Source organism: Panthera pardus, unplaced genomic scaffold (assembly GCF_024362965.1).
Source record: "Panthera pardus isolate Hobbes unplaced genomic scaffold, ASM2436296v1 HiC_scaffold_18, whole genome shotgun sequence".
Taxonomy (NCBI): Eukaryota; Metazoa; Chordata; class Mammalia; order Carnivora; family Felidae; genus Panthera; species Panthera pardus.
In genome coordinates this window covers 27,842,665-27,866,234 of record NW_026526743.1, presented here as the reverse complement: position 1 = coordinate 27,866,234, position 23,570 = coordinate 27,842,665, and the positions used below count along the sequence as shown (strand labels likewise).

At 53.6% G+C, this 23,570-nt stretch overlaps 1 protein-coding gene across 2 annotated transcripts in view; it reads left to right on the top strand.

Moving 5' to 3' along the window:
* The first annotated feature begins 5,401 nt into the window (after positions 1-5,401).
* Positions 5,402-23,570, top strand: part of ZNF423 (zinc finger protein 423) — a 333,279-nt gene continuing 315,110 nt past the window's right edge. Inside the window, exon 1 of one of the 2 annotated variants that reach the window (XM_053906078.1) lies at positions 5,402-5,776. In XM_053906078.1, the coding sequence (XP_053762053.1) occupies positions 5,737-5,776 (40 nt within the window). In that variant the 5' untranslated portion in view covers positions 5,402-5,736. The remainder of the gene's footprint in view (positions 5,777-23,570) is intronic. The other variant, XM_053906076.1, reaches the window with a different exon arrangement.

Below are 23,570 nucleotides of genomic sequence, written 5' to 3'. Positions count from 1 at the left end.
AAGCAAACAAAAATGCAAAAGAGAAAAAGGAAAAATCCACTCAAACACAGATTCCCTCTCTATAGACCTAAAGCTGCTAGAAAGCTTCTAGAAAGCAGGGGCATGTCTGTCCTATCTCAAGGGAACAACCAAGGGAGGAAGGGACTTGTCAGTATGAGGAGGGAATGTGCAGTTGCATGACGGGCATCTCCCTTTAGAGACATGGTTGGCCTTGGTGGGTGGTAAAGGTGAGAGACCGGAAGGGAGGAAAGTGGAGGCCTGATAATAGCTGTCAGACCTGGTGGCTCTGCTCTGGGCCTGACAGGTCGTGCTTATGAATATGAAATCCTCAGGGCAGCCCCATGAGATCCATGTGACCTGTATCCCCCTTTCGCAGATGAGAAAATGGAGGTACATCAAGTCCCTTGCCTGAGGTTCTCCAGTGGGGCAATGAGGAAGGCTGGGTTGGAAGATGGATCAGATTGGCTTCTAAGCCTGGCTGTGACAGCCTGTCCTCAGAACCACCAACCCGTTCCCACCTCAGGCCCTTTACACACACTGTTCACTCTGCCAGGAACTCTGTTCTCTCTCCTCTTTCCTGACTCCTTCCTCCCCCTCCAGGCTCTCAGCCAGACCACCACTGTGACCCTCTGTTTTTTGGCCTCCTTTACACTATATTTTTCCTTCTTAGGATTGTTCAAAACTGTAATTAAATAATTATTTATATGGCCATTTATTAAAAGTCAGCCTCCCCACCAGAGAACAAGCCCCAGCAGGGAGGGCCTGTGGTCCTTGCTCCTTGCTTCCCGCTCACTTTTGGCACACAGTAGGCACACAATCAATAAATACGTGTTAAATAAACAGATAAACAAAGGAATGAACTTATTTTCTGGGGGAAGACTGGGGGGTTAACCTTCTTTCCCCAAAATGGCTGTCCCTTATCAATATTTTTTTAATGTTTTATTTATTTTTGAGAGAGAGAGAGACAGAGTATGAGTGGGGGAGGGGCAGAGAGAGAGGGAGACACAGAATCTGAAGCAGGCTCCAGGCTCTGAGCTGTCAGCACAGAGCCTGACACGGGCTGGAATTCACTAACCACAAGATCATGACCTGAGCAGAAGCTGGAGGCCCAACCTACCGAGCCACACAGCGCCCCCAAATGGCGGTTCTTTATAGGCTGATGCAAGTTTTCCCAGTAGAGAGGGTGACTTTCCGGGAATAAAAAGGTGAACAAAAATCATGAATTCCGTATTCCAGTGACTGCTGTTTACTTAAAGTAAGTGTGTGTGCGTTTGCGCGGGTGGTGATTTACTGCGACGCACCTCTTGACCCTTCAAGAGATACTAGTTTAGAGGCCACAAAAGGGACCCTATCTTATCTTACTTCGTTGTCCTACCTTGTTGTTGTCAACCACAGCGCCACTCCTGAATTCACCAGATGACACCTTGCCTCTTTTTGAAGCTCAAAAAAGAAGCCTCTCTTGTTGTGTGTCTGGGGACGCATCATTAGGAGCATACAGAAAATGGTGGGGAGGCAGCCCCTTGGGTGGGAGGTGCCCCTCCTACAGCCAAGTTATTGACTTGAAAGGAAGATGACCATTTATGTGAATAAGGTCTCATTTGTTTTCAAAAACATCAATTTGTAATTTCTCTTGTATTTATGATGGTGACTTCTTTCAGTTTACAAAGGATTTCTGCAGCCACTTCTTTGGGCAGGAGCGACTGTAATTTGCCGATGAGGAAGAAGGGGCCACAGGGGGACTTTCTCACAGGGGAGGCGCCCAGAGCCCTGGATACACTGACGGAAGCAGGCAGGTGGGATGTGAAACACCACCCGAAAATGACCTTTTTCTTGTCCCTGGTCACCAGGCTGGTGAGAAACAAGGCTAGCCTTCCCTCACCCGGTGCCCCCTGAGACCCTTTTGGTAGGAGCTACTGGCTTTTGCTGCTCTGGAATTTTCTTTAAAACAGCGTTTTGTGTTTTTTTTGTTTTTTCGTTTTTCTAGAAGGAGTTAAAAATGAAACAAGCTTCAGAGAAATCGGGGCTGGGCTGAGGCGGGGACGAGGTCGAGCTCCTTCTGCACCCTGACTGCCACCGAGCTGGGAGACAGCAGACAGGTCTCGCAGGGGAGGGATGAGCGTCGGGACGCGAACGTGTGTGGCTGCGACGTGCAGGGAAGGACTCCAGAAAACTTTGTGCTCTTCTCCAGGACCCCCAGCCCTTGTGGATCAGTTCGGAATACGCAGTCGCCCACCCGCCAGTCGGTTATCCCCACCTTTGGCCTCTGGGTCCTTCCGCAGTTCCCGGAGGGTGGAAAAAAGGCAGCACCGCGGGTCTCCAAACACCGCCCGCTGACCCCTCCTTGCCTCCAGCACACCCCTACCCCACGGCGCTCCTTTTGTCTGGCCCCTTCTCTCCGGCTCCCGGCTGGGCGAGATCCGCGAGTCTTCAGCCCCCCAGAGAGCCAGGGCGGGCGAGCCGGGGGCTGTTCTCCACCCCCTCCCCCTAGGAGAGGGAGCCCGCGGCGGGGGCACCCCGGAGCTGAGGCCAACCGCCCCCTCCCCCAGCGTGTGCCATCTGCCGCCTGTCAGCCTCTCTCCGCGGGCCTCGATCCCAGGCGCCGGCGGGGGTGGGGGAGCTGCTGATTCGGCCCCTCCTTCCTGGCTCCTTCCCAGGCGCCTCGCGGCCTCTGCCCTCGCTCTGGCCCAGGCACCCCCTCTCAGCTACCCAGGCCGTCCGCGATCTTCGGGAGGCGGCTCCCACCGTCCTCCGGGAAGGCCAAGACGTTGCACACTCCGTGACACAAGAGCTGGGGAGGGAGGCGACCTGGGGGGGCGGGTGGGTGTGGGGGTATTGGTGGTGGCAGCTCTAACTTGGGTTGGGGGCTCTCAGGGCTGGATCTCAGTTAGGGGACATCTCTGTCCCGCTCCTGGCTCCTCTGGGGATCCTCTCTGTCTCCCCGAGTCAAGGTGTCCGCCTCTCCGTCGCGTTTCGCCGGTCATCCGACTGCACCTCGGAGACGGCCTTGAGCTCGAGAGCTTGGCCTCCCCCCATCCTACCCGCCCCCCACCCCGCCTCAGGCCTTTCCCCGCACCCGCCGGCCTGGGCTCCCTAGCCGCAGGGGTGCGGGGGGCGGCATCTACCTCCGCTTTCAGCCCAGCATGGGGTGGGAGCCCGCAGGCCCTGAGAGGCGAGCAGGGCCGGGTGGGACCGCGCAGCGAGCCAAGGGGGGCGCGGGCCGGGCTGGCGGGAGGGCTGGGGAACGGCGGGGCGCAGGCGCCCTGCTTGGGGCGGGCGCCTCTGCCCGGCCGGCCCCGGCGCGGCTCTCGGCGGGCAGCGGGTTTTTCCCTGAAAGGTTGCCCTGGGTAACTCGTCTCCGAGGGGACACAGCCCTCCCCTCTCCAAGTGGCAACTTATCGATCCGCGAGATTGATAACCCCCAGCGCCGCGCCGCGCACCCGCTTCTCTCTCCCAGCTCTCGGGCGAGCCGGCCCAAGGTGGCGCCACTCGCCCGGGAGGGGGGCGATGTCGGGGCCTCTCCCCCACCCTGGACCCGGCCGCCTGCAGCTGGAGGGGGAGGGGGAGGCTTCAAAGGAATAGTTTAGGGGAGTCGCCTGCGGAAGACTTTTCCCAAGTCCGAGCGCTTCCCCGGCAGTCTCGGAGACCAAACCTCCACCGTCTCGAGAGTGGCAGGGACGCGAGGCGCCCCCTAGTGGCTGGGGCAGAACTTGGTGGGAAGTAGGAGCCGGTTTCTTTTCTCGACCGCCGGGGAAGGCAGGGAAGGCAGCGCAACTGCAATGTGCTGGGGCGGAGATGTTCCTTTTATTGTCTTAACTAAGAAGTGCGCAACCAGAGGCAGGAACCCTACAAACGCAGGTGTGGGGCGCCAGAGTTGGCTCAGTGGTGGAAGAGTTTGCCGATGTGGGGTAGAGATGGTCTTCAAACACCGACCAGTGGGCAGAATTCAAGAGGGAGAAGCCAAGTTCGGGGATAATTCATGTGCGAGGGGCATAATTTGCAGAAGAGGCAGTGCTAGGGCAATTCACCCCAGTTGGCCCCCCCGCCCCCCTTTGCAGTTTGTGACGCTAATGCATCTGGGCTAGCTTGACAGCGCGCGTGGGCCCTGTGTCTGTTTCCTCCTCCCTCCCCGGGTGCCGCGGGCGCCCAAGTCGGGGCCCCGCGTGCCGGTACGGTGCCCGCGCCCGCGCCGTGCCTGCCGCCGCCGCCGCCGCCGCGGTCCGGGTTTTGCGGGCGGCCGGAGCTGTATTTCCAGCGCTGTCCATCGCTCGGTGCTGTTGGCCCTCTCTCCGTCTGATCCGAGCCGGAGCAGTGCGGGGCGCCCCACGGGATCAGAGCGCTCCCCCGCCGGGACTCCGCTCCTCACATCCTCCTGCTGGGACCCGGCTACATTTCCAGCCAAGCCTGGCTTTATTATGTGTCTCTGCAGTGCAGCCCCAGCAGCCGGATCGGGAGGAGGAGAGCCAGCGACCACAAAGAAGACAGGAGCGCAAGGGAGGCTGGCGGGCGGGCCGGCGCCGGCTGGAGCGCGGAGGAGCCGGGGCGCAGCCGCCGCCGCCGCCGCTGCCCGGGAGGACGGGAGCCCGGCCGCCGCCTGCTCGTCCTCCTCCGCCGCCGCGGCCGCCGCCTCCCCCCTCTCCGAGCCCTTGGCCCATGGAGGCAGCTAGCGGGGCCGGCGACTTGGCACCGGCCTGGGGATCGGCTGCGCGCCGCGCGCTGAGCACCGCAGCCCGAGGGCAGGCAGCGGCGGCCCGGCGCACGGGCTGAGCGATGCCCGGGGCACGGGCGCGCCTGCCCGCCGCCGCCTGAGCGCCCCCGCGCGCCCCTTCCTCCTCCGGGGGGCCGGCGCCGGACCGAGCCGAGAGCCAGAGAAGGGGGCGTGAGCCAGGGGCCCCGAGCTGCGGCTTCCGAGCCACTGCGGCCGTTTCGAGCCCTCCCCCCCCCCCACCCGCTCCCAAGTAGGCTGAGTTGAGGGAACCCCCCTCCCCATCCATCATAATCTCCAAACCAGGCGTTTGGACATTTTTTTATCCATTAATATTTATTATTTTTTTTTGTGTGCGGCAGGGGCTAATTTGAAGGCTTTTTTTTTTTCCGGGGGGTGCTGAGCTTCCGCGCTCCCGACCGCCTCCCGGTCTCCACCCCCCCTGAGACCCCCTCGACTCCAGCCCCGTCCCCCCCCTCCTCAGATGGGTTCATTGTGAGCTCCGCACCGGGCTGCGTGGCCGGACGCCTGCAAACTTTGCACAAAAATCCGGCAAGGGGCGGAGGAGCAGAAGGAGGAGGAGGGTGAGGGTGGCGGTAGGGTGGGGGAGGGAGGGAGGGGGCCGCAGGGGCCGGGGGCCGGCGGGGGGTGGGGAGGAGGAGGGGGGCGGCTTTTTTTTTTTTTTTTTTTTTTTTGCATAACTCGGCTCGGCCGAGTGGCCTCCGGACTCCCCGCGCCGCTGGGACCGCCGCTGGGACCGAGAGCCCCCGGCTGCCGCATTGCAACAGGCAGGGCCCCGGCGCGGCCCCCGGGCCTCCCCCCGCCCCCGAGCGGCCTCGGCCGGCCCGGGCCGTCCCCCCCAGGGAGGCCGCCCGGGACCTGCGATCCGCTCCCCGCAGCCGCCGACCCGGCTGCAAAAAAAAAAGTTTCCGAGAGGCAGGCGGAGGAGAAGGGGGAGAAGGGCAGCCCGGAGCGGCGGGGGGCGGCGGGGGGAGCCGGCCGCGGAGGGCGACGGAGCGCCGGGAGCCCCGGACATGTCCAGGCGGAAGCAGGCGAAGCCGCGCTCGGTGAAAGGTGAGCGAGCGAGGCCCGGCGGAGGCGCGAGCGAGCGGGGAGGGAGGGAGCGAGGGAGGAGGGACCGGCGAGCGGGCGGGCGGCCGGGGACCCGCGCGAGCGAGCCGAGAGGAGGAGGAGGCGGCGGCGGAGGAGGAGGCGGAGGCGGAGGAGGAGGAAGAGGAGGGGGAGGAGGAAGCCGCGAGCGGGAGGCGGAGGCGGCGGAGGGGGCACGCTGCGGACACCCTGCCCGCCCAGACCCTCTCCCGGCTCCGCGCCGCCGCCCGCGGGGGACCCGGGCCCGGGGGTGCCGCTGAGGGGCTCTCGCCGCTCCCTCTGTGCGGGCCCCGGGCCCGCGTGGCCAATCAAGGGGTGCGGGCCTGACTTGGCGGGGATTGCGAATCTCGGTGGCGGCGGCGGCGGCGGGCGGGCGGCGGGAGGAAGGAAGAGGCGGTGAGCACGGGCGCCCGGGAGGCCGGCAACCCCGAGGCCGCTCTCGCCCGGCCCCGGGCCTTGCCGCCTTTCCTCGGCCCGCGCCTTGTCGCCCCGGGACTCGGAGGGCGGCGGGCAGAGCTTGCGCGCGCCCTGGGCGCCGCGTCCCCGCCCCGGCCACCAGGCGCCCCCTCCCTGTCCCTTGCCCGAGCCGCGCTCCCGGCCCGGGCCCCCGCACTTCCTGCCTCCTCCACCGAGGCCAACCGGGCCGGGAGCCTCCGCCAGGAGTTCATTGTCTGCGCAGCGCCGGCAGGACGCGGGTCCCCAGGGGAGCGCAGCGGCCGCCGCGCGCGCCCCTTCGTGGAGGGCGCCCGGGACCCAACCACGGGCATTGGGCGCTTCACATCCTCGACACCTAGGCCAGCTTCCTGTGTCGGGTCCCTGGAGTGCGCACGTTAGTAAGGATACACAACACACACGCACACACACAAACACCCCCCCCCCCCCCCTTCCTTCGTCTTCTTTGCTTTGCTTTCTATTTCCATCAAGGGCCCCTGGCTCTGGTGGGCCCCTGGAGAGCAAAGGCCCTAGGGAGAGGCCGCGCGCAGGCGACGGAGCCCCTCCCCTGCCCTTCTCTCCCCCCACAGCTGGCCTCTCCAGGCCTGCCTGCTGCTTTGTGCCGATTCCAGCGCCTCGGGTGGGTGCCCGGCCGGCCCGTCGCGCTGAGAGATGACAGAGGAGGGACAGGATGAAAGCTGCTACGTCTCTGGAGCCAAAAGTCCCGAGGCCCTTGTCCTTTCCCAACTCCCCTGATGACCTCTGGCCCGAGCCCAGTTCTGCTCTGAAAAGTTCATTTCCTGGAGGCCTGCGCGGGAAGGCGCTGGGGCCCCGCTCCCTTCCTGCCAGCCTTGCTCCGGGCTGGAAAGGCTGGGACTGAATCTGGCAAGGAAGGTCGTGAGACACCCGCCATTGCTGTCCTTCTAGAGCCCCAGCAGATTCCAGGGCGCCTGGCTGAGCAGAGACTGTCCCTGTCATCTTAGAGGCAGACAAACTCAGTCCAAACTCTAGGCAAGGCAGCTGCACCCTTTCCTCTGTTTTCTTGGGAGAAGCTGGTCTTGTTCCCCTCTCCAGGGCGGGCATCCCAACCTGGGATCACGTGGCCTGCTGCCCAGAATTGGGGATCCAGAGGGTGTTCTGATCCAGGTGCAAGGAAATCAGAAGAGAACCCAAGAAGGTGACAGGCAAATGGTAGATGTTCGTCCTTTTGCTGAATAGAAGGGCTCTATGGCTTGAATTAATACTTGATTTCTTTTCTCTTTCCGTGGCTCACTGCTCAGTCCTTACTCCTTCAAGAGCCACGTAAGATGGCCCAAAAGAAAATGTTGACTCGGAATCTGTGGTTGGTAAAGCAGTTTTATTTAACTCCCATAGTTGATTTTGAGTTAAATCTATGGCTAGGAGCAGGTTTTTCATAAAGGAAGATGCAAAGTTTACCTGCCTCTAACCTCAATCTCTGCCTCCAAACCTCCTTATTTTAGAAGGTGAGACACAGAAAGCAAAGGTAGAGCAATTTGCAGGGGACAGATGGGTGGGTGTTTCAGAGTTGCTCGAACCTGATTCTAAAGCCACTCTGTGTATCTCTGAGAAAGACTCAAGAATTGGTCTCAGTCTTTCATGAAATGAGACTTGACATGGTTTTTAATGAATGTCTCTCTCCAAGTCTATATGTGTGTATGTATAGCCGACAACTGCAGCTAATTGGTAGGGGAAGGACAGCAAAGTGGGAACGAGACCAGTGTAGGCATTTTGAGAAGTACTGTAAATATCAACCACGCAGCGTCTTTCTTCCCTTGGAGCCTGAGACCCTCTGTTTCTCCCTGCGGTTCTTTGCATTTTCCAAAAGCGGCTACAACCCTGGTCTCTCACCACTTTGTCTTTTATTCGGTTTACTGGGGTGGATAGGTGGAGATGTGGCCACTTATCAAGGGAGGAATTAAGAGAGATGATAATTTGAATAGATAAGAGTTTCAGCAGGTGATGGATTTATGGCTTTTCAAGAACTGCTCCCCCCCCCGCCCCCTTTCTCAGGCAATATTCAGAGTGTGTGCTTGAGTGTGGACAGCTCCACACCAAGTGTTTAAAATGACAAGGTCCTCACCTTTAAAGATGCTTGAAGGTGCTTCTTAAGGAACAGTGGTGCCTTTTAGATTTTGTTTTATTTTGTCTCCACTGCTGTGTGTCAGGGCTAACGTGGAGGCATTGTGGACTTCCCCAGCCCGCGCATTCTGCTGTGAAAGTCGCTTGACTGTAATTCGTAATTGATCTCGGAAATGTGAAAGCCCATAGCAGGAAGGAAAGACAGAAATATAACAATTTCTAATGGATGCTCAGAAAGTGTGATTTGAAAGCCCCGGCTTTGCTGCTCTGAAAATCAAACAGGCCTGGGGTGTGTGTGTGGAGGGGTTCTCACTTCCCACTCATGGATACATTCTTCCTTCTGGAGTGGGGTCACTTGTCCCTGTGGCTGTTTGTCCTTCTTTGGAAAACCCATCTCCCAGGGAGGACACCCAGCAAATAGGGAAGGGGGCCAGGGCACTAGGACGGGGGTGGGGGTGGGGTGGGGTGGGGGTGGGGAGTGGGGTGGGGTGGGGGTGGGGGGTGGAAATAGCCTCATTGGTTTTCAAAAGCCTTCTGATTAAAAACAAACAAACAAACAAAACACACCAAAACCCCATGAATGTTACAAAAGTCATGTTTTCTGACCGATTTTCCCTCTGTACACCATTCCCTTTCCCTTTCTGTCTCCTGGTGGTGTGGTGTGGCAGTTGTGAGATGATTTGTTTCCTTTGATAATTTTGGCCTCATTCTCCAGGGCTGTTCTCATCACATCTCACTGATGTTATTTTGGCTGATGATATCAGGTGACTTGGTAACCTGTCTCCCTTCACCCACACTGCCTCCTCAGATCCACGAAACAGCCTATTTATTTATGTATATGGAGAATTAATACATCTTTTTTCCCAGCCTCATTTTAAAACTTTTGAATAATTTTAATAGTTGCTTTTCTCCATCTAACAACTGCTTGTTAATTACAGTTCTTAATATTAATTAGCACTCAGGCTGTGTCCATGTACCCGCCCCCCCCCCGCCCCCAACATCCAAAACCACCCCCAGTGAGTTCTCTGCACTCCTCTCCTTTTCTCTGTCTTCCTCTCCTGCCAGCTCTTAGCTCCTCAGAAGTCCATCTTAGAAATTTGGTGGTCTAGGGACTTGGGAACAGTGTCCGCCACTGCTTGTGTTTCCATGGAAATAATTGAGATGTAATAAATAGAGGCGTTCTGAGGTTACAGGTTTCTTGATTCAGCTGAGACCACATACAAGTGTAAATTGCCGAGATTTGTTTGGCTAAATGTACATGATCTTGTAGGAAGGGCAAAACAAATCCTTTATAGGTTCTTTAGCTTTCTGTATGGATTGGGCAGTGACATTTAATCCTAATATTTAGTCCCCCCCGCCTCTCTTAAGTCCCCGACCTCTCAGTGACTGGAAGAGCCTGTCTTACTCTAGAAAACATCCCTTATGTCTAGTAATTGCTGTTTAGATTCTTACACCTGTTTCCTTGCAAAAACTTAATAAGCAATAAAATAAGATAACTATGTGCCTCTGGCAGGAGGACCGCGCTAAACGTTTAACCATAAGGTGCCCAGCAGTGCATTAATAACAGAAAGGTGCAAAATGCTGGTGACTTTACAGTCATAAAGTAACTTAGTAGAACCAGCCAGCCCTGGCACTGCTGTAGCATGCTACAGTGTGTTAGCAGAGGAGGAGGAGGGAGAAACGAGAGAAGAAACAGAAGTGCAGGATCTTTGAGCACAGTGTTGCTAGCTGGAGACCAAAGGGGGATCTGGTTCAATCTAATAGAAAGTTGCAATAATTGCTATATCGGTAGCCAACTCTTAAGCTGGTGGCTGTGGAATTCTTCCCCTGATGTAGGATTTAATAGTCTGGCAATTAGATGCATTGATTTCTCTTAACTGTTCATTTGGATGTGTAAACGAAAGGAACCCGCCACTGAGGCTGATTGTACAGGCGTGCTTGCTGCCTGGCTCTTGGAAAAAGGCTGATGTAGGTGGTGGTAGCCGCACAGGATTGTTCAGCGCGGTTTTGAGGCCAGGTCCCTCTTCTCTTAAAATTTCTGCTTGTAAAGTGAACAAACAGCACCTGTTGTTCAGATACTGTTTAAAAATAAACAATTAAAGAATAAACTGAAAGCTGTTTGTGTTATGTTTGAAAAGGAAAACCTCTTTCCTGCTGCAGATGCTTATAGAGTAGCATCTCTGTCTTCGAGTGGCTGGACTCCTGTATTTTTGGCAGGTGGTCTGTTAGGTACCGGAGGAAAAAGTCACACAACACCGTGGCTCTGGGTTCCAAAGGGACCCCCTGCTGGAAATTGAGTGAGTTCTCTACCCCCTCCTCCTTAGCAATAGTTTGGGGCCTCGGACCAGTGGATCCATCAAGCCCCGAAGAGGTATGGGGAGTTGGCATCTTGGACCCCTTGCACTCCGGTGGGTGTGTTGGAATGTGCAGATAATGACCTCTCACAAACACGGGCACCTCTTACAACTCCCCGCTCCTGGACCTGCAGGGTTCTGTAAGTGGCACCAACTTTTGACACGCAGTCATCGAAAACTCTTGTTGGTAAGCTAGCAGAAGATGACTTAGCTTTCCTGAATACCTCCCCAACTCCAACCAGCCCCCACCGCGTCTTTTTTTTTTTTTTTTTTTAACTAAACAATGTGTAGATTCAGTTAACCCTTTGGTCGAGGTTGAGATGGATTTACCTTTCCTGGACCTTGTCTATGGTACGCTGGTGTTTGCAAAGAATATTATCTTAACGTCTTGAAAACGTTTCCCATAGATATCAGGGCTTCTATCTGTGGGTCTAGGGTAATTGCAAAAGAATAATACCTTGAAAGCTGTTAGTGGGCACCCCATTGCTGTGGGTAGCCAGGGAAAACCTGGATTGGTGAAATTGACAATTTCTGCAGGTTCCTCTCAGCTTGCAAGGGCATTTTGTGCCCCGTTAGTCAGGAATCAGAGTAGTTTTGCACCCAAAATGGACTAATTAAGCCTGGATCAGTTATATCCCGTTTGAAGTTTACAGCGCTGTCAGCTCCCTCTGCCTACGGTGGGAGGGAGGGTGCAGTGGAGTGGGGGCCATGCTGATGGAAAGTTTTGATTCATAGCTTACCTGACAGGATCGGTGGCAGCCAACGATTGGGGTTATACACTCAGTAAATACAAATACTTCACCTCTTTTAAGGAGCGCCAATTAGCTGATTGCGCTGTGTGGCTGTCTTTAAGGAGAATGCTGTTTTACCTATCTTCTTGTACAAAGGTTTGATTTTTAATGTCTTGTGAAAAGGATTCTCTTTGTCTTGATTGATGTCAGGAATAAAAGCATGATGGTAATATCCCTTTGAAAGCTATTGTATTGTCAGCCCTGGCTGACAGCGGGAGGGCCTCCCAGCGTTATAGATTAGTGCTGTGAAAACACTGACATTTTCTTTGTTACGTTGCTGTTGTTCTACTTGCAAAGTCAATTACACAATGTTGGAGCTCAGTTACCCAGTTGACTTTGGAAGTAGCAGCGGCTTTCATTCTCTTCTTAAAGATATAATTTTCCTTTGTTGTTGTTATTTTGTTTTGTTTTCTTTCTTTCTTTTTTTTTTTTGACCTGCCTCCCTCTGGTTACTACCCCTCCAGTACTCCCCCCCCCCCCCCCCGCAGGAGTCTGAACTGTTCGCTAGGCAAACACACTCTAGTTTTCAATTGTGACAAGTCACATTCAAAGATTGCCACGTCATTATCTCCGAATTCTTCTGCTCATTCACATTTCAGTGGCTTCTTATTGATATAGTGATTACAGCAGCCAAGATACATAAAAAAACCCATCAAATGAGATTACAGTGTTGATAATATCTTATCAAGTGGGTTGTTCTCTGGATTTGGGGTTCTTGAGATTGGCAAAGTCAGAGTTTTCTTTCTTTTTTTTTTTCCTGTAGACTCTGGCCCGGGCTGAACCAGGTTCCTGGGTTGATGGGACCCCAGCAAACAGGGTTTTTTTTTGTTGTTGTCTTAGAAGATTCATAAGTATTCCGATCTCAGAGGCTGGAGCTGTTGAGTTTTGGACTGAGAATCCTGGATGACATTACGGCAGGGGTGGAAGGGGTCTCGTAAGAGAATCATGTCACCCGTCCCTCCCCCATTGAAGATGGCAGACTGGAATTATAAAGTGGTCTATGTGTGTGTCATTGCTGGGTGCCCCTGGACTCAGGAGTGATTTGCATTCCCATATAAGTGCATGGAGGGGAAGCAAGGCTTGAACCATCTGAAGCTGGAAATGGTCAGGGTGGGTGTTTCTTATTCAACCTCTCCCTTCCCCTCCACCCCAGCCCTGCCTTCTCCAGAAAGAGGAGAACCTCTAACTTCCTTAGTTCTTTGAGCCTGTCCCGAAGAGGCCGTTCCCTGAGAATGGCCGAGAATGGTCCGGCACTAGGAGGCTGCTGTTGCGGGCTTCAGATGACAGGGACCCATCAGGAAACTCCGTCCGAGGACACTAATTGTGGGCCCCCGAAGTTATTATTATGAACCACCAGACAAGAGCTTGTGCTCGCCAGCAATTTGTCAGGACTAATTTTGTTTTTCTCCAATAATTGAAAATTAATGTCTTGAAGTGAAAGCAGATGTTCATGCCATCTTCTGAATTGGGATATAAAATGGGGCTCTGTAGATGGGCTCGCTAATTTAACAGCAATTTTCCTCACGGCTAATGGGGGTGCTGGGGCTGCCGTCACCTGAAGGACGGGGTGAGGGCATGAGGGAGAGAGAGAGGGAGAACGTGCCGAGCCCACTTGTGCAAATTCTGCTGTCTGAGGTGCAGGGGGGCCAAGCCAAGGGAAGGACAGCATGGTGGGTGTGCTCATTTTGGAGGGAGAATAGGTCGATAAAGATTTTTCCTTGGGCTGTGAAACTTGGATGCTTCATTGTTTCGAATACTCCTTTACACAAGAAGTATTTATTGAGGTAATTCATGGCATTATGCTGGAAAAGGTGAGGGGAACCTTGATGTGGGGAGAGCATGGATTCCTGCAGAGGAGTGGCTTCTCAGCTGTGTGCTCGTCACCTCCCCGGGCGCCTGCCTGGCTCAGTCTGAAGAGCATGCGACTCGTGATCTCCGGTTTGTGAGTTCGAGCCCCACGTGGGGTGTAGAGATGACTTAAATAAATTAATGAAAAAGAATTGCATGTCCCCAGTTCAGGTGTGAGAGATGCGCACCCAGCTGGTCTAAGGAGGGGCCCAGAACTCTTCATTTTTTTTTCCCTTTTAAAAAATCGAGGTAAGATATACATAACCTAAAAATCTACCATCGTAACCATTTGTCAGGGTACGGTTCCGTGGCATTCGTACGTTCACGTTGCTTTGCAGCCATCCTCATCACGAACTTTTCGATTTCAGGCGGCACCTAGGTGGTGGTGGGTTGGGGGTCTCAGCCCACAACCCTTGGAGGAAGTCACCCAGTTCAAGGCCTCCATTTTCCAGGGTAGACGTGAGAAGCAGGCTCAGAAGGTGGAGGGACTCTGGAGAGCTGGCGGTGTGTTTCCTTGCTCTAGCCTGAGAAGCGAGATAGGCGTGTCCAAAGGTAGGGCAGGGCACTGGATGAGTGACCTTATCATGGCCGGTGGCAGGCGGCAGGGCAGGGTTGGGGGGGCTAGCAGCTGAGTGACCTGGTGACCAGTGTCAGGATTAGAACGTTTGTTCTCTCCCCTTGGGGACACCATTCATTTGGGCCTGGTTGGCTGTGAGCTTGCCCGGTGACCCTGGTGGGGCAGATCCCCATGGCCCCCACGCCTGCCGGCCAGAACCCAGACAGCTCCCCCAGCCCTGCCCCCTGCAGGCCGGTTTGTTTGTGATGAGGAAAGGGAGGGACAGCTGTTCCAGAAGGGCCACCTGGTTGCCTTCCTTTCCAGTCCTAGAGTGCCAGCCACCCCTGCCCGCAGGTCTGGGCATTGCTGACGCTTATACTATTCTCCTCCTCCTTGGAGGTGCCAGGCACCTTTGTCTCTCCCCCGGTTTTCTCTGTAATTGAAATTCGCCCTTTCATTACCTGGGCATGAATTATTTTTTTGCAACGTTGTCATTCCCTGTCCTGCTGTGAGGTTTATCTCTTCTGTTGATCCTAATTAAATAAAACATACTGTTCACCTAACTCCTGTTGCACTGAATTTTACCTGCCTGAAGGCAGAGTGATGGCCATCTGGGCTTGGTTAGGGATCAGGGCATGGCCGGAGAAGGAGGCTGGGTGGTAGTGGCTGGGTGTGACTCCCTTTTCTGGGGGGCTGCAGGACCCTGAAACCACCAGCAACACATAGCAAATTTCTGGTCCCTGAGCCAGGGGTATGGCTTGGTTCTTAGCCGCCTGGGGCTTGGGGTCTGAACCTGGGGAGAGGAGACACAATCACCAGGTTTAGGGAGTCCCCAGGGAGAGGGTGAGGGAGGAGAGTGGGCTCCCAGAGGAGGGGAGATGGGAAGAGGGGGCAGGCTCCTGTCACCTGGGGCGGAGGCTGCAGAGTACTGGGTTCTCTGGGGAGCAGTGAGCAGTGTCCAGGACTGTCCTTGGTGTCCAGGACAGCTCTGCAGATGCCCTGTGCCCCTCAGGGAGAGAGTGGCCAGCCAAGGGCCTGGCACGCATGTTGGGAAGATTCGACTTGTGCTCTTTTTGCCTTTGAACTTCTCAGAATCCTGCCAGTCCCAGGTTGGAGGTCACTTCATTCAGATCTCTTTGGGTGTGTTTGTGGCATCCTTAGTTTCATCCAGTCTGGACTTGCACACTTCCACTCTCCGGGAGCTCACTACCTATATGTATTTTTAGCTTGAGGTTCAGATGTTTTCTTTCCATTAAAGTGCAATCTGCCTCCACAATGTAGGTATGTTGGTCCTGGATCTGTGTCCCAGGGCCTTAGGGAGTAACTCAGATCTCCAGTTCCCAGAACAACCCTACTGAGAATTGGCAAAGGTTTCCCTGCCCCCCTCACTCAGGGGGGCAGGAAATCACGTATGAGATGTGGTCAACCTGGTGGGCTTCCAGGACCCCACACTCACTGGTTGATGGTGTTGACCTGAGCTTCTGGGTCCTTGTGTTTATCCAGGATTTCTTAAGCGAGTGGATGTGCAGACTTTAGGGGAATAAGTGAATGTGTGGGCAAGTGAGTGAGGGAGTAGTGAGGAAATGACTGAGCGGATGCACCCCTAGATGAAGGAGAGTGGGGGATCTGACTGGGGCTCCCCTCGCCATCTTTGATGGGCTCTCCTGCCCCCTCCAGCTCCCCCCAGCCCCCGTTCTGCATCAAGAAGTGAGAGATACCCCTTCGCTGAGGTCTTGGAGCCCTCCTGCCCCTTGTGGTGGGGGATGGCTTGTGCCTCCTCTCCCTCTATCCTCACCCACACTGGGGGTGCAGCTCTCTGCGGTGAGATTAGAGCTACTGGTGACTCAAGGCTTGGTGCCAAACATTATGCTAGATTGTAAAACATCATTTTTGAGTGATAAAAGCAACAGGAGACTTTCATACTAAATCCTCAATAAAAATGCTAAGCAAATTCGAATGCTAATTCTAAATAAAACAAGCTTTTCACTGAATAAACTCCCCACCGCACGCTCCTCCTGTCCCTTCCTGCCTCAGGGGGCTTCGGACTGGACGTTTTTGAGCCGGCTCAGGACTGGCCAGGCCTGTGCAGCCCAGCTTTTATTAAGTGGCCTTCTGGACCTTCCTCGTCTTTCAGGGATCCTTTGCCCCTGAACAGCACTAGGAGTGAGGGATGGAGTTGGGGGAAGTTTGCAGGAAGGAGAAGATGAGGTGTGTTTGTAAGAGAACCTGGCAGTTAAATAAAACTCAGAATGAGGGGCGCCTGGGTGGCTCAGTCGGTTGAGCGACCGACTTCGGCTCAGGTCATGATCTCACGGTTTGTGAGTTCGAGCCCCGCGTCAGGCTCTGTGCTGATGGCTCAGGACCTGGAGCCTGCTTCTGATTCTGTGTCTCCTTCTCTGTCCGCCCCTTCCCCACTCATGCTCTGTCTCAGAAATAAATAAACATTAAAAAAATTTATTAAAAAAACCCAACAACTCAGAATGAAAAAGAAAGATTCCCTTCTGGCTGAAGGCCTGAGTCAAGTTTGATTTATTTTTCTCCGGGGATGTGGGGGTTGTGGGCTGGAGGAAACATGCTCTGTGATCTTGGGCAGGACAGTTCCCTCTATGGGCCTCAGTTTCCCTGTCTATGAAATGGGATGGAACTGATTGGATCAGCTACCTGCCTTCAGTAGTTTAGGATTTTAATTCCTGGAACATAAGAAGGGGAAAACACAAGAAGCTTTGGTTTTAAAATAATACAGGCTGGGAGCACCTGGGTGGCTCAGCCCGCTAAGCATCTGGCTCTTGATTTGGGCTTGGTCATGATCTCACGGTTCATGGGTTCAAGCCCCATATTGTGTTCTGTGCTGACAGTGTGGAGTCTGCTTGGGATCCTCTCTCTACCCCTCTCTCTGCCCCTCCTCTGCTCACATACTCTCTCTCTCTCAAAATAAATAAATAAACTTAAAAAAAAAAAAATAATACAGGCTCGGGGCTCCTGGCTGGCACAGTGGGTAGAGCATGCAAGTCTTGATCTCCGGGTTGTGAGTTTGAGCCCCACGTTGGGGGTAGAGTTTACTAAAAACAAACAAACAAAGAAACAAGCAAAAAGTATGGAAAAATAATAATACGGGCTAGAAAGATATTGTTAGGTCTTTTCAATTTACTCTGTAAAGTGACCAATCCGCGGAGTGAGAAGTTTGAAGAGGCAGCTCTAGGGAGTCCTGTGCAGGACGGTTGGGCTCTTGCTCCCTTGCTCCTGTGGCCCTTTTGAACATTGAGGGAAAAATCAGGTAAGAGAAGCGTCAAGGGCTTGACTGTGATGTTGGTGTCTTTTCAGGTGTCGGAGAGTTCAACTGGCGGTGTCCTTGGCTCTTTTGGCTCCAGGGGCTTTGCCAGACATCACTGGAGCAGGTTCCCTGGTCTTTCTCTGACCCAGGGACTCCGTGGGTAGAGGATGACCGGGTCCCAGGTGTGCCCATTCAAAGCAAGCAGCTTGGCCAACCTTGATCCCTGCGGAGGACACACGGAGGGCTTACTTGTACCAGACCCTGCCTCCAGCTCATCCCGCCTGTCCCTCTAGTTCTCACATCAGCTCTCGGACTGATCTCAGTTTCGCAGAGGTACAGACAGGCACAGAACTACCTTGCCCAGAGTCACACGGCTGGAGGTAGCAAACCTGTCAATGACCATTACCTTTATTTATAACTGCCCAATGGGCCAGAAAAGGCAGCAGAGAAGCTCATGCTTTCTTCCGGGGCTGGAGAGGTCCCCGGACTCTGGGCTAGGGGAGGGGGCCGGGAGTGAAGGCACAGGAGCTGTGTTCTGCTCGCCACCCGCCTGTGTAACCTGCCCTTTGGGGATCTATAGTCATATCTTTTAAAATTTTTATTTGTTTTTTTATTTTTAAAATTTTTAATTTTTTAATCTTTTAACACTTATTCATTTTTGAGAGATGGAGAAAGAGAGAGCATGAGTGGGGGAGGGGCAGAGAGAGAGGGAGACACAGAATCCGAAGCAGGCCCCAGGCTCCGAGCTGTCAGCACAGAGCCTGATGCGGGTCTCAAACTCGTGAACTGTGAGATCATGACCTGAGCTGAAGTCGGACGCTTTACTGACTGAGCCATCCAGGCGCCCCTATAGTCACATCTTGAAAAAAAGGTTTACACATCTTAAAAAATAATTTAATGCCTTTCTTCCCCAGAGGTAAGCACTGTTCTCCACAGTTATCTTTTCTCCCAGAACTTTTTTGGTGGTGCATTTACACAAAAACACATGCATATGTATCCATATATACATAATTTTAACCCTAGATAGTATCATGTACTGCTTGGATCTACTTTCTGTTATGTGCTATTTTCAAGTAGCAGTGAGTTTCCAGTCTTGGTGGTACTTCAATATCATTTTAGGCACTTCAAGGAATAACATTGCCTGTTAACAAGTTGGATGCTTAACTGGCTGAGCCACCCAGGCGCCCCTGTTGTATTTTTAAAAATGTTTAATTATTCATTTTGAGAGAGAGAGAGAGAGAGAGAAAGAAAGAGAAAGCAAGCCTGCACATGCGCACACAGTGTTTGGAAAGGGCAGAGAGAGGGAGAGAGAGAATCCCAAGCAGGCTCTGTGCCATCAGCACAGGGCTCCATCTCACGGTTCCTGAATTCATGACCTGAGCTGAGATCACAAGTCGGACGCTTAACCGACTGAGCCACCCAGGTGCCCCTCTGTCTTTTTTAAAGCTTCCTGGGGGAATATGAATGTGCAGCCAGGCTGAAGAACTGTTCGTCTGGGAAAGACCATCATGTTCGCGTTGTAGATCTACTCCACTTCAGCAGCCATCATTCTATAGAACGGATGCACCACAGTCTATCTACAGTTCTCCATTGATGGACATTTATTTGTTTTTCAGTTTTTCACTGTGAAAACCAATGATGCAGGGAGACTTCTCATTTATAAATCTTTGTGCTTCTTAGGCTAGATTCCTAGAAAAGGAGTTGTCAGGTCAAAGGGTAGTCACTCGAAGAATATGATAGATATTTGTACATTGCCCTCCACAAAGGGTATACCAGTTTATCCTTCAATAAGTGTGCGAATGTAGGTTTCTCTTAATCCTTGCCCACATACTGATGTGTTCTTTTTTTTTCTCCTCCTCTTCTTCCTCCTCCTTCTTCTCCTTTGTCTTTTTCTTCTTTCCCCCTTCCTCTTTTTGCCAGTCTGATAGACAAGAAACAGCTTATCTTTTAATTTGTATTTCCTTAATTACTACCAGGGTTGGCCATTTTCCTTATGCTTATAGACTGTTTTTATTTATTCTTCAGAAGGGGCAGCTGGAGGTTTGGGCATTTCTTTCCCTAAGTCCTTTATTCATGTCTCTTCTTCCTTCCTTCCAACCATCATCCATCCATCCATCCATCCATCCATCCATCCATCCATCCATCATCTATCCATCCATCACCCATATATCATCCATCCATCCATCCATCCATCAATCCACCCATCATCTATCCATCTATCCATCCATCCATCCATCCATCCATCATCTATCCATCCATCACCCATATATCATCCATCCATCCATCCATCCATCAATCCACCCATCATCTATCCATCTATCCATCCATCCATCCATCCATCATCTATCCATCCATCACCCATATATCATCCATCCATCCATCCATCCATCAATCCACCCATCATCTATCCATCCATCCATCCATCCTTCCATCCATCCATTCATTTTATTCATCATCTACCCATCGTCCATTCATTCATCTGTCATCCATCCTTTCCTTCCCTGCCCTTCCATCTAAATCCTGAGTATTTTATCCAGGTGGGACTCATAGACTGTGTTCCAGGGAGGATGCAGAGATGAACCAAATGGAGGCCATGCCATCAGGTAGACCAGGTTCACAGCCTGGAGAGGACATAAGACTCTAACCACAGGACTAGATAGAGCAGCCCAAGATAGAGGTGCATGTTGAGGGCTAAGAGACGTTGGGCCAATTCCCCCCCCCCTTTTTTTTTAAGTATTCTCTATACCCAGGGCTCGAACTCATGACCCTGAGATCAAGAGTCACATGCTCTACTGATTGAGCCAGCCATGCACCCCTGAAGGGATTCTTTTTGATGGAGGGAGTCAGGCAAGGTTTGGAAGAGGGGTAATGTTTGTTTTGGACCCAGAAGGATGGAAAGACAACACCAAGAGCAGCTAACATTTAATGAACACTCCTTGTATGCAGTCACTGGGCAATGTACTTTACAGGCAGTATCTCATTTAATCTGGACACTCACTTCTGACTACTCATGTGGGAGCCTCAGGCTTTCTTTTTCATGAGCAATAATGGATCTTAGAGAATCCTAGCTGAGCTCCTGTCTCATGTGAATGATCAGATTTTCCCAGAAAGGGCAAGTCAGATGTCCAAGGTCATACAATGACTTTGTAGCAGAATTATGCCTGAGGGCAGGGCAAAGCTGGAGGTCAATCTTGCTGCTGCCACTGTTCCAGAGCAGAGCCTACCTAAGGAACAACCTGGGACCCTCAAGCTTCTGGGTGTTGGGGGTTTCTTAACAAGTGTACCTGGGCTCCCACCCTTATCCCACCACATCCTCACCATGTTAATGATAAACTTCAGCTTCATTTTCTGTGAAATGGGGGCTCCACTCCCAGGAGAGGTGTGTGGGTGAAATCTCAGGAGCAGTGAGGAGGGGCTTTGTCAAACCGAAATGGCCATCTGGAGGGTTGGAGTGGGAGTCATACTCGGGGCAGCCTGACTCTGTCATTCTCTGTCTCTCTCTGTGTCTCTCTCGCCTGTACATTTGTGCCAGAGAAAATGGGTGGGAAAAAAACCTAGGTTTAAATCTGTCACCTGCTGGAGTAACTCTACCCTCTGGGAAGTGCCAGGTTGTGAATGAAGTTCTCCAGCCCTATGTCCCCTCTTCCCCACCAAGGACAGTTGCCTTCCTTAAGGGGCACACTGGCCAGGCACAGGAAAGGGGACTGTGTGGAAGGCATATGCCCCAGCATGGGTGTACCTGTGTGTATGTGTCTGTATATGTATATGACTGTGTGTGCCTGTTTGTATGTGTGCATGTGTGTACTGGCTTGAGTCGTCTGTGTGGGTACATGTATGTACATGTGTGTGTGTACACGTAGGTGTGTGAGTGCCAGCTTCCCAGGGGAAGAGACTCTTGTCATTGCTTGCGTGATTCAGACTATTGGTACAGGGGCCAAGAAAATACACATGGGTGGTAAACTTTACTCATGAATTTACTTTATAGCCATTCATTTGGATATTTTTGGAGCACCTACTATGTGCCGAGCACTATGCTAGACTTGACCTCACAGAACGAAAGAGGCAAGTCTTTTTTCTAAGATTCAGTTTACCATCTGTAAAGTCATGGTTGTGAGGGTGGGAAGTGAGTTTATATTGATGTTTCCCAAAATGTATTCCAGGATTTGGTTGGGGTTTTACCAAAAGAATAAAAAAAAAAAATCTTTTCTGTGGCCAAACACATTTGGCAACACTGCATTAAACAGAATTAAAAGTTTTAAAAACTTTCAGGGCTTTTCAGAGCCTTTAAAATGCTAATGTGGGACTCTCAGCGATGTTAACAGTTTCTGATTTCCACACTTACTTGATCACCAGTCATGGTATCCTCTTATCCGGGTACAGTGTGGGTTTCTAGGCTTTTAAAAGCTACTCTCTTTATCTCTTTGTTTGTTCATTCATTTGTTCTCTTGTTCATCTCAGACATGTTTATTGACCACCTACTATGTGCCAGGCACTGTTCAAGGCGCTGAGGCCACAACAGTAGACAGGTGAGAGTTTATTGCAGTGGCAGTGAGGTGCCATCTACAAGTACACAAGTCAGTAACACAATTTCTGGGAAACAAAGCAGATCCTGGGATAGGCAGGGAGGGATGGGGGAAGCTGTCCAGACAGGGCCATCTGGGAAGTGACACTTGAGCCCAGGGTGATGGGGAGGGGGCATGAGGGGAGCTGGGGGCTGGAAGCCTTTTGTTTGGTGCTTTGAAGGGGTGGGGGGTTGTGGAAGATGGGGGTCCTTTCTGGATCTCTAGCTCGCACGATGGGAGGATCCACCGCTGGCCCAGTGTTTGGTTTCTATGGCACAGTCCAGGCCCCAGAGACAGGCTTCTCTGGGTGAGGAGTCAATTTGATGGGGCAAGGGACGTTTCTGGATCCCAATCTTGCCCTAGGAGCCTCACTGGCTCTTTCCTGCTCCCCAAACCACCCAGTCCTATCTCCGTGTTAGCTTGGGCAAGTTAGTGGAGGGCTTAGGGATGGTTCCTCCCTGGGCAGCCGGCTCTGAGCACCACACGGCAGAGCCCCTGCCTGTGTCGGTCACTGCCATGTCCCCAGTGCCTGGCACTGGACCTACATTCCCACCCCCCCATCTGACAGATGGGAAAATGAGGCCAGGAGGCTCCCACAACCCATTCCCTCAGAGGCCCAGCCCAGAATCCAACCCTTTTCTAAGCCAGGGCTCTGACCCGAGGCTGGTGGGATGGGTAGAGCCCAGATTTCCCGGAGCAGAGGTGGGATCTGGGGGCCCCTGGGGCCCACCTGGGGTCAGTCTACGGAGCCGCCCGGGGTGATGTGGGTCCGGGGTAGCCGGCATGAAGACGGGCACGGAGAAGCGATGGCGGAGGGAGAGGAGGTCCCGGCCCGGGTGGGTGGAGGGGGAGGACAAGGGGAGGGGGCCGGGGGCGGGGCCTCAGGGCGGGGCCTGCGGGGCCGGCCGGGCGCTTGGGAACGCGGCCCCTCCCGCGGGGGCGCCCCCGGACCCCTTTGAGGCGTCCGTCCTGGGAACGCGGCGGGCCGGCCCCCGCCCGGGAGGGCTCCATGGCTGCGGCGCAATAACTCAGGCCCAGGTTTGGGCACAAAGCGGCCGCGGCGGGGGAGCGGCTGGGAAGGCGCGGTCTGCGGCGCTCGCTCGCGCTGCCCCGAGGGGGGCCGGGGCTTGTTCTGCACCGCGGGCCGCCCCCGCCGCCCGCCCCTCCGAGTCTGGGGCTGGCGGGGCCCAGCCGGCGCCCCCGGGACTCCTGAGCCCCAGGCCCGGGGCTGGGGCGGGGGCGGGCGGGAGGCGGCGGCGCCTAGCCCACAGCTGGCGGCCAGCCCGTGGGTGGGCTGCGGGGCTCCGCTGGCCAGATGTGCCCCCGGGGGGCCCTCTGGGGACTGGAGCGCTGATTGGCCCTTAGCTCTGGGGCGGGACTCGGGGAGGGCAGCTGATCGCGGCTGGGGCCGGCCATGATTGTATAATAGTAAGAAGTGTCACTGATTTGCTTCGGAGCGCTTCACACTCGTTAATTCATTTGCGGGCCTCAGCAACCCTCTGAGGTAGGCCCTGTGATTATCCCGTTTTACAGAGGAGGAAACTGAGGCACAGCGTGGCGAAGTAAATTGCCCAGGGTCCCACAGCTAGGGCTAGACAGGATTTGAACAGGTACTCTGCCTACATATGGCCCCGGAGTGCAACTTTGAGTGCATTTATGTTCAAGACATTATAGACGGAAGATTGGCAAACAGATGTGAATAATGGTTCTTGTGTTTGCCACTTAACATTCACTCATCCACTGACTAGATGGATACTTCTTGACTTCGTTCATTCCCTGGGTGCATGCTTTTTTTTTTTTTTTTTTTTTTTTTTTTTTTTTTTTTAACTTTAGAGAGAGAGTGT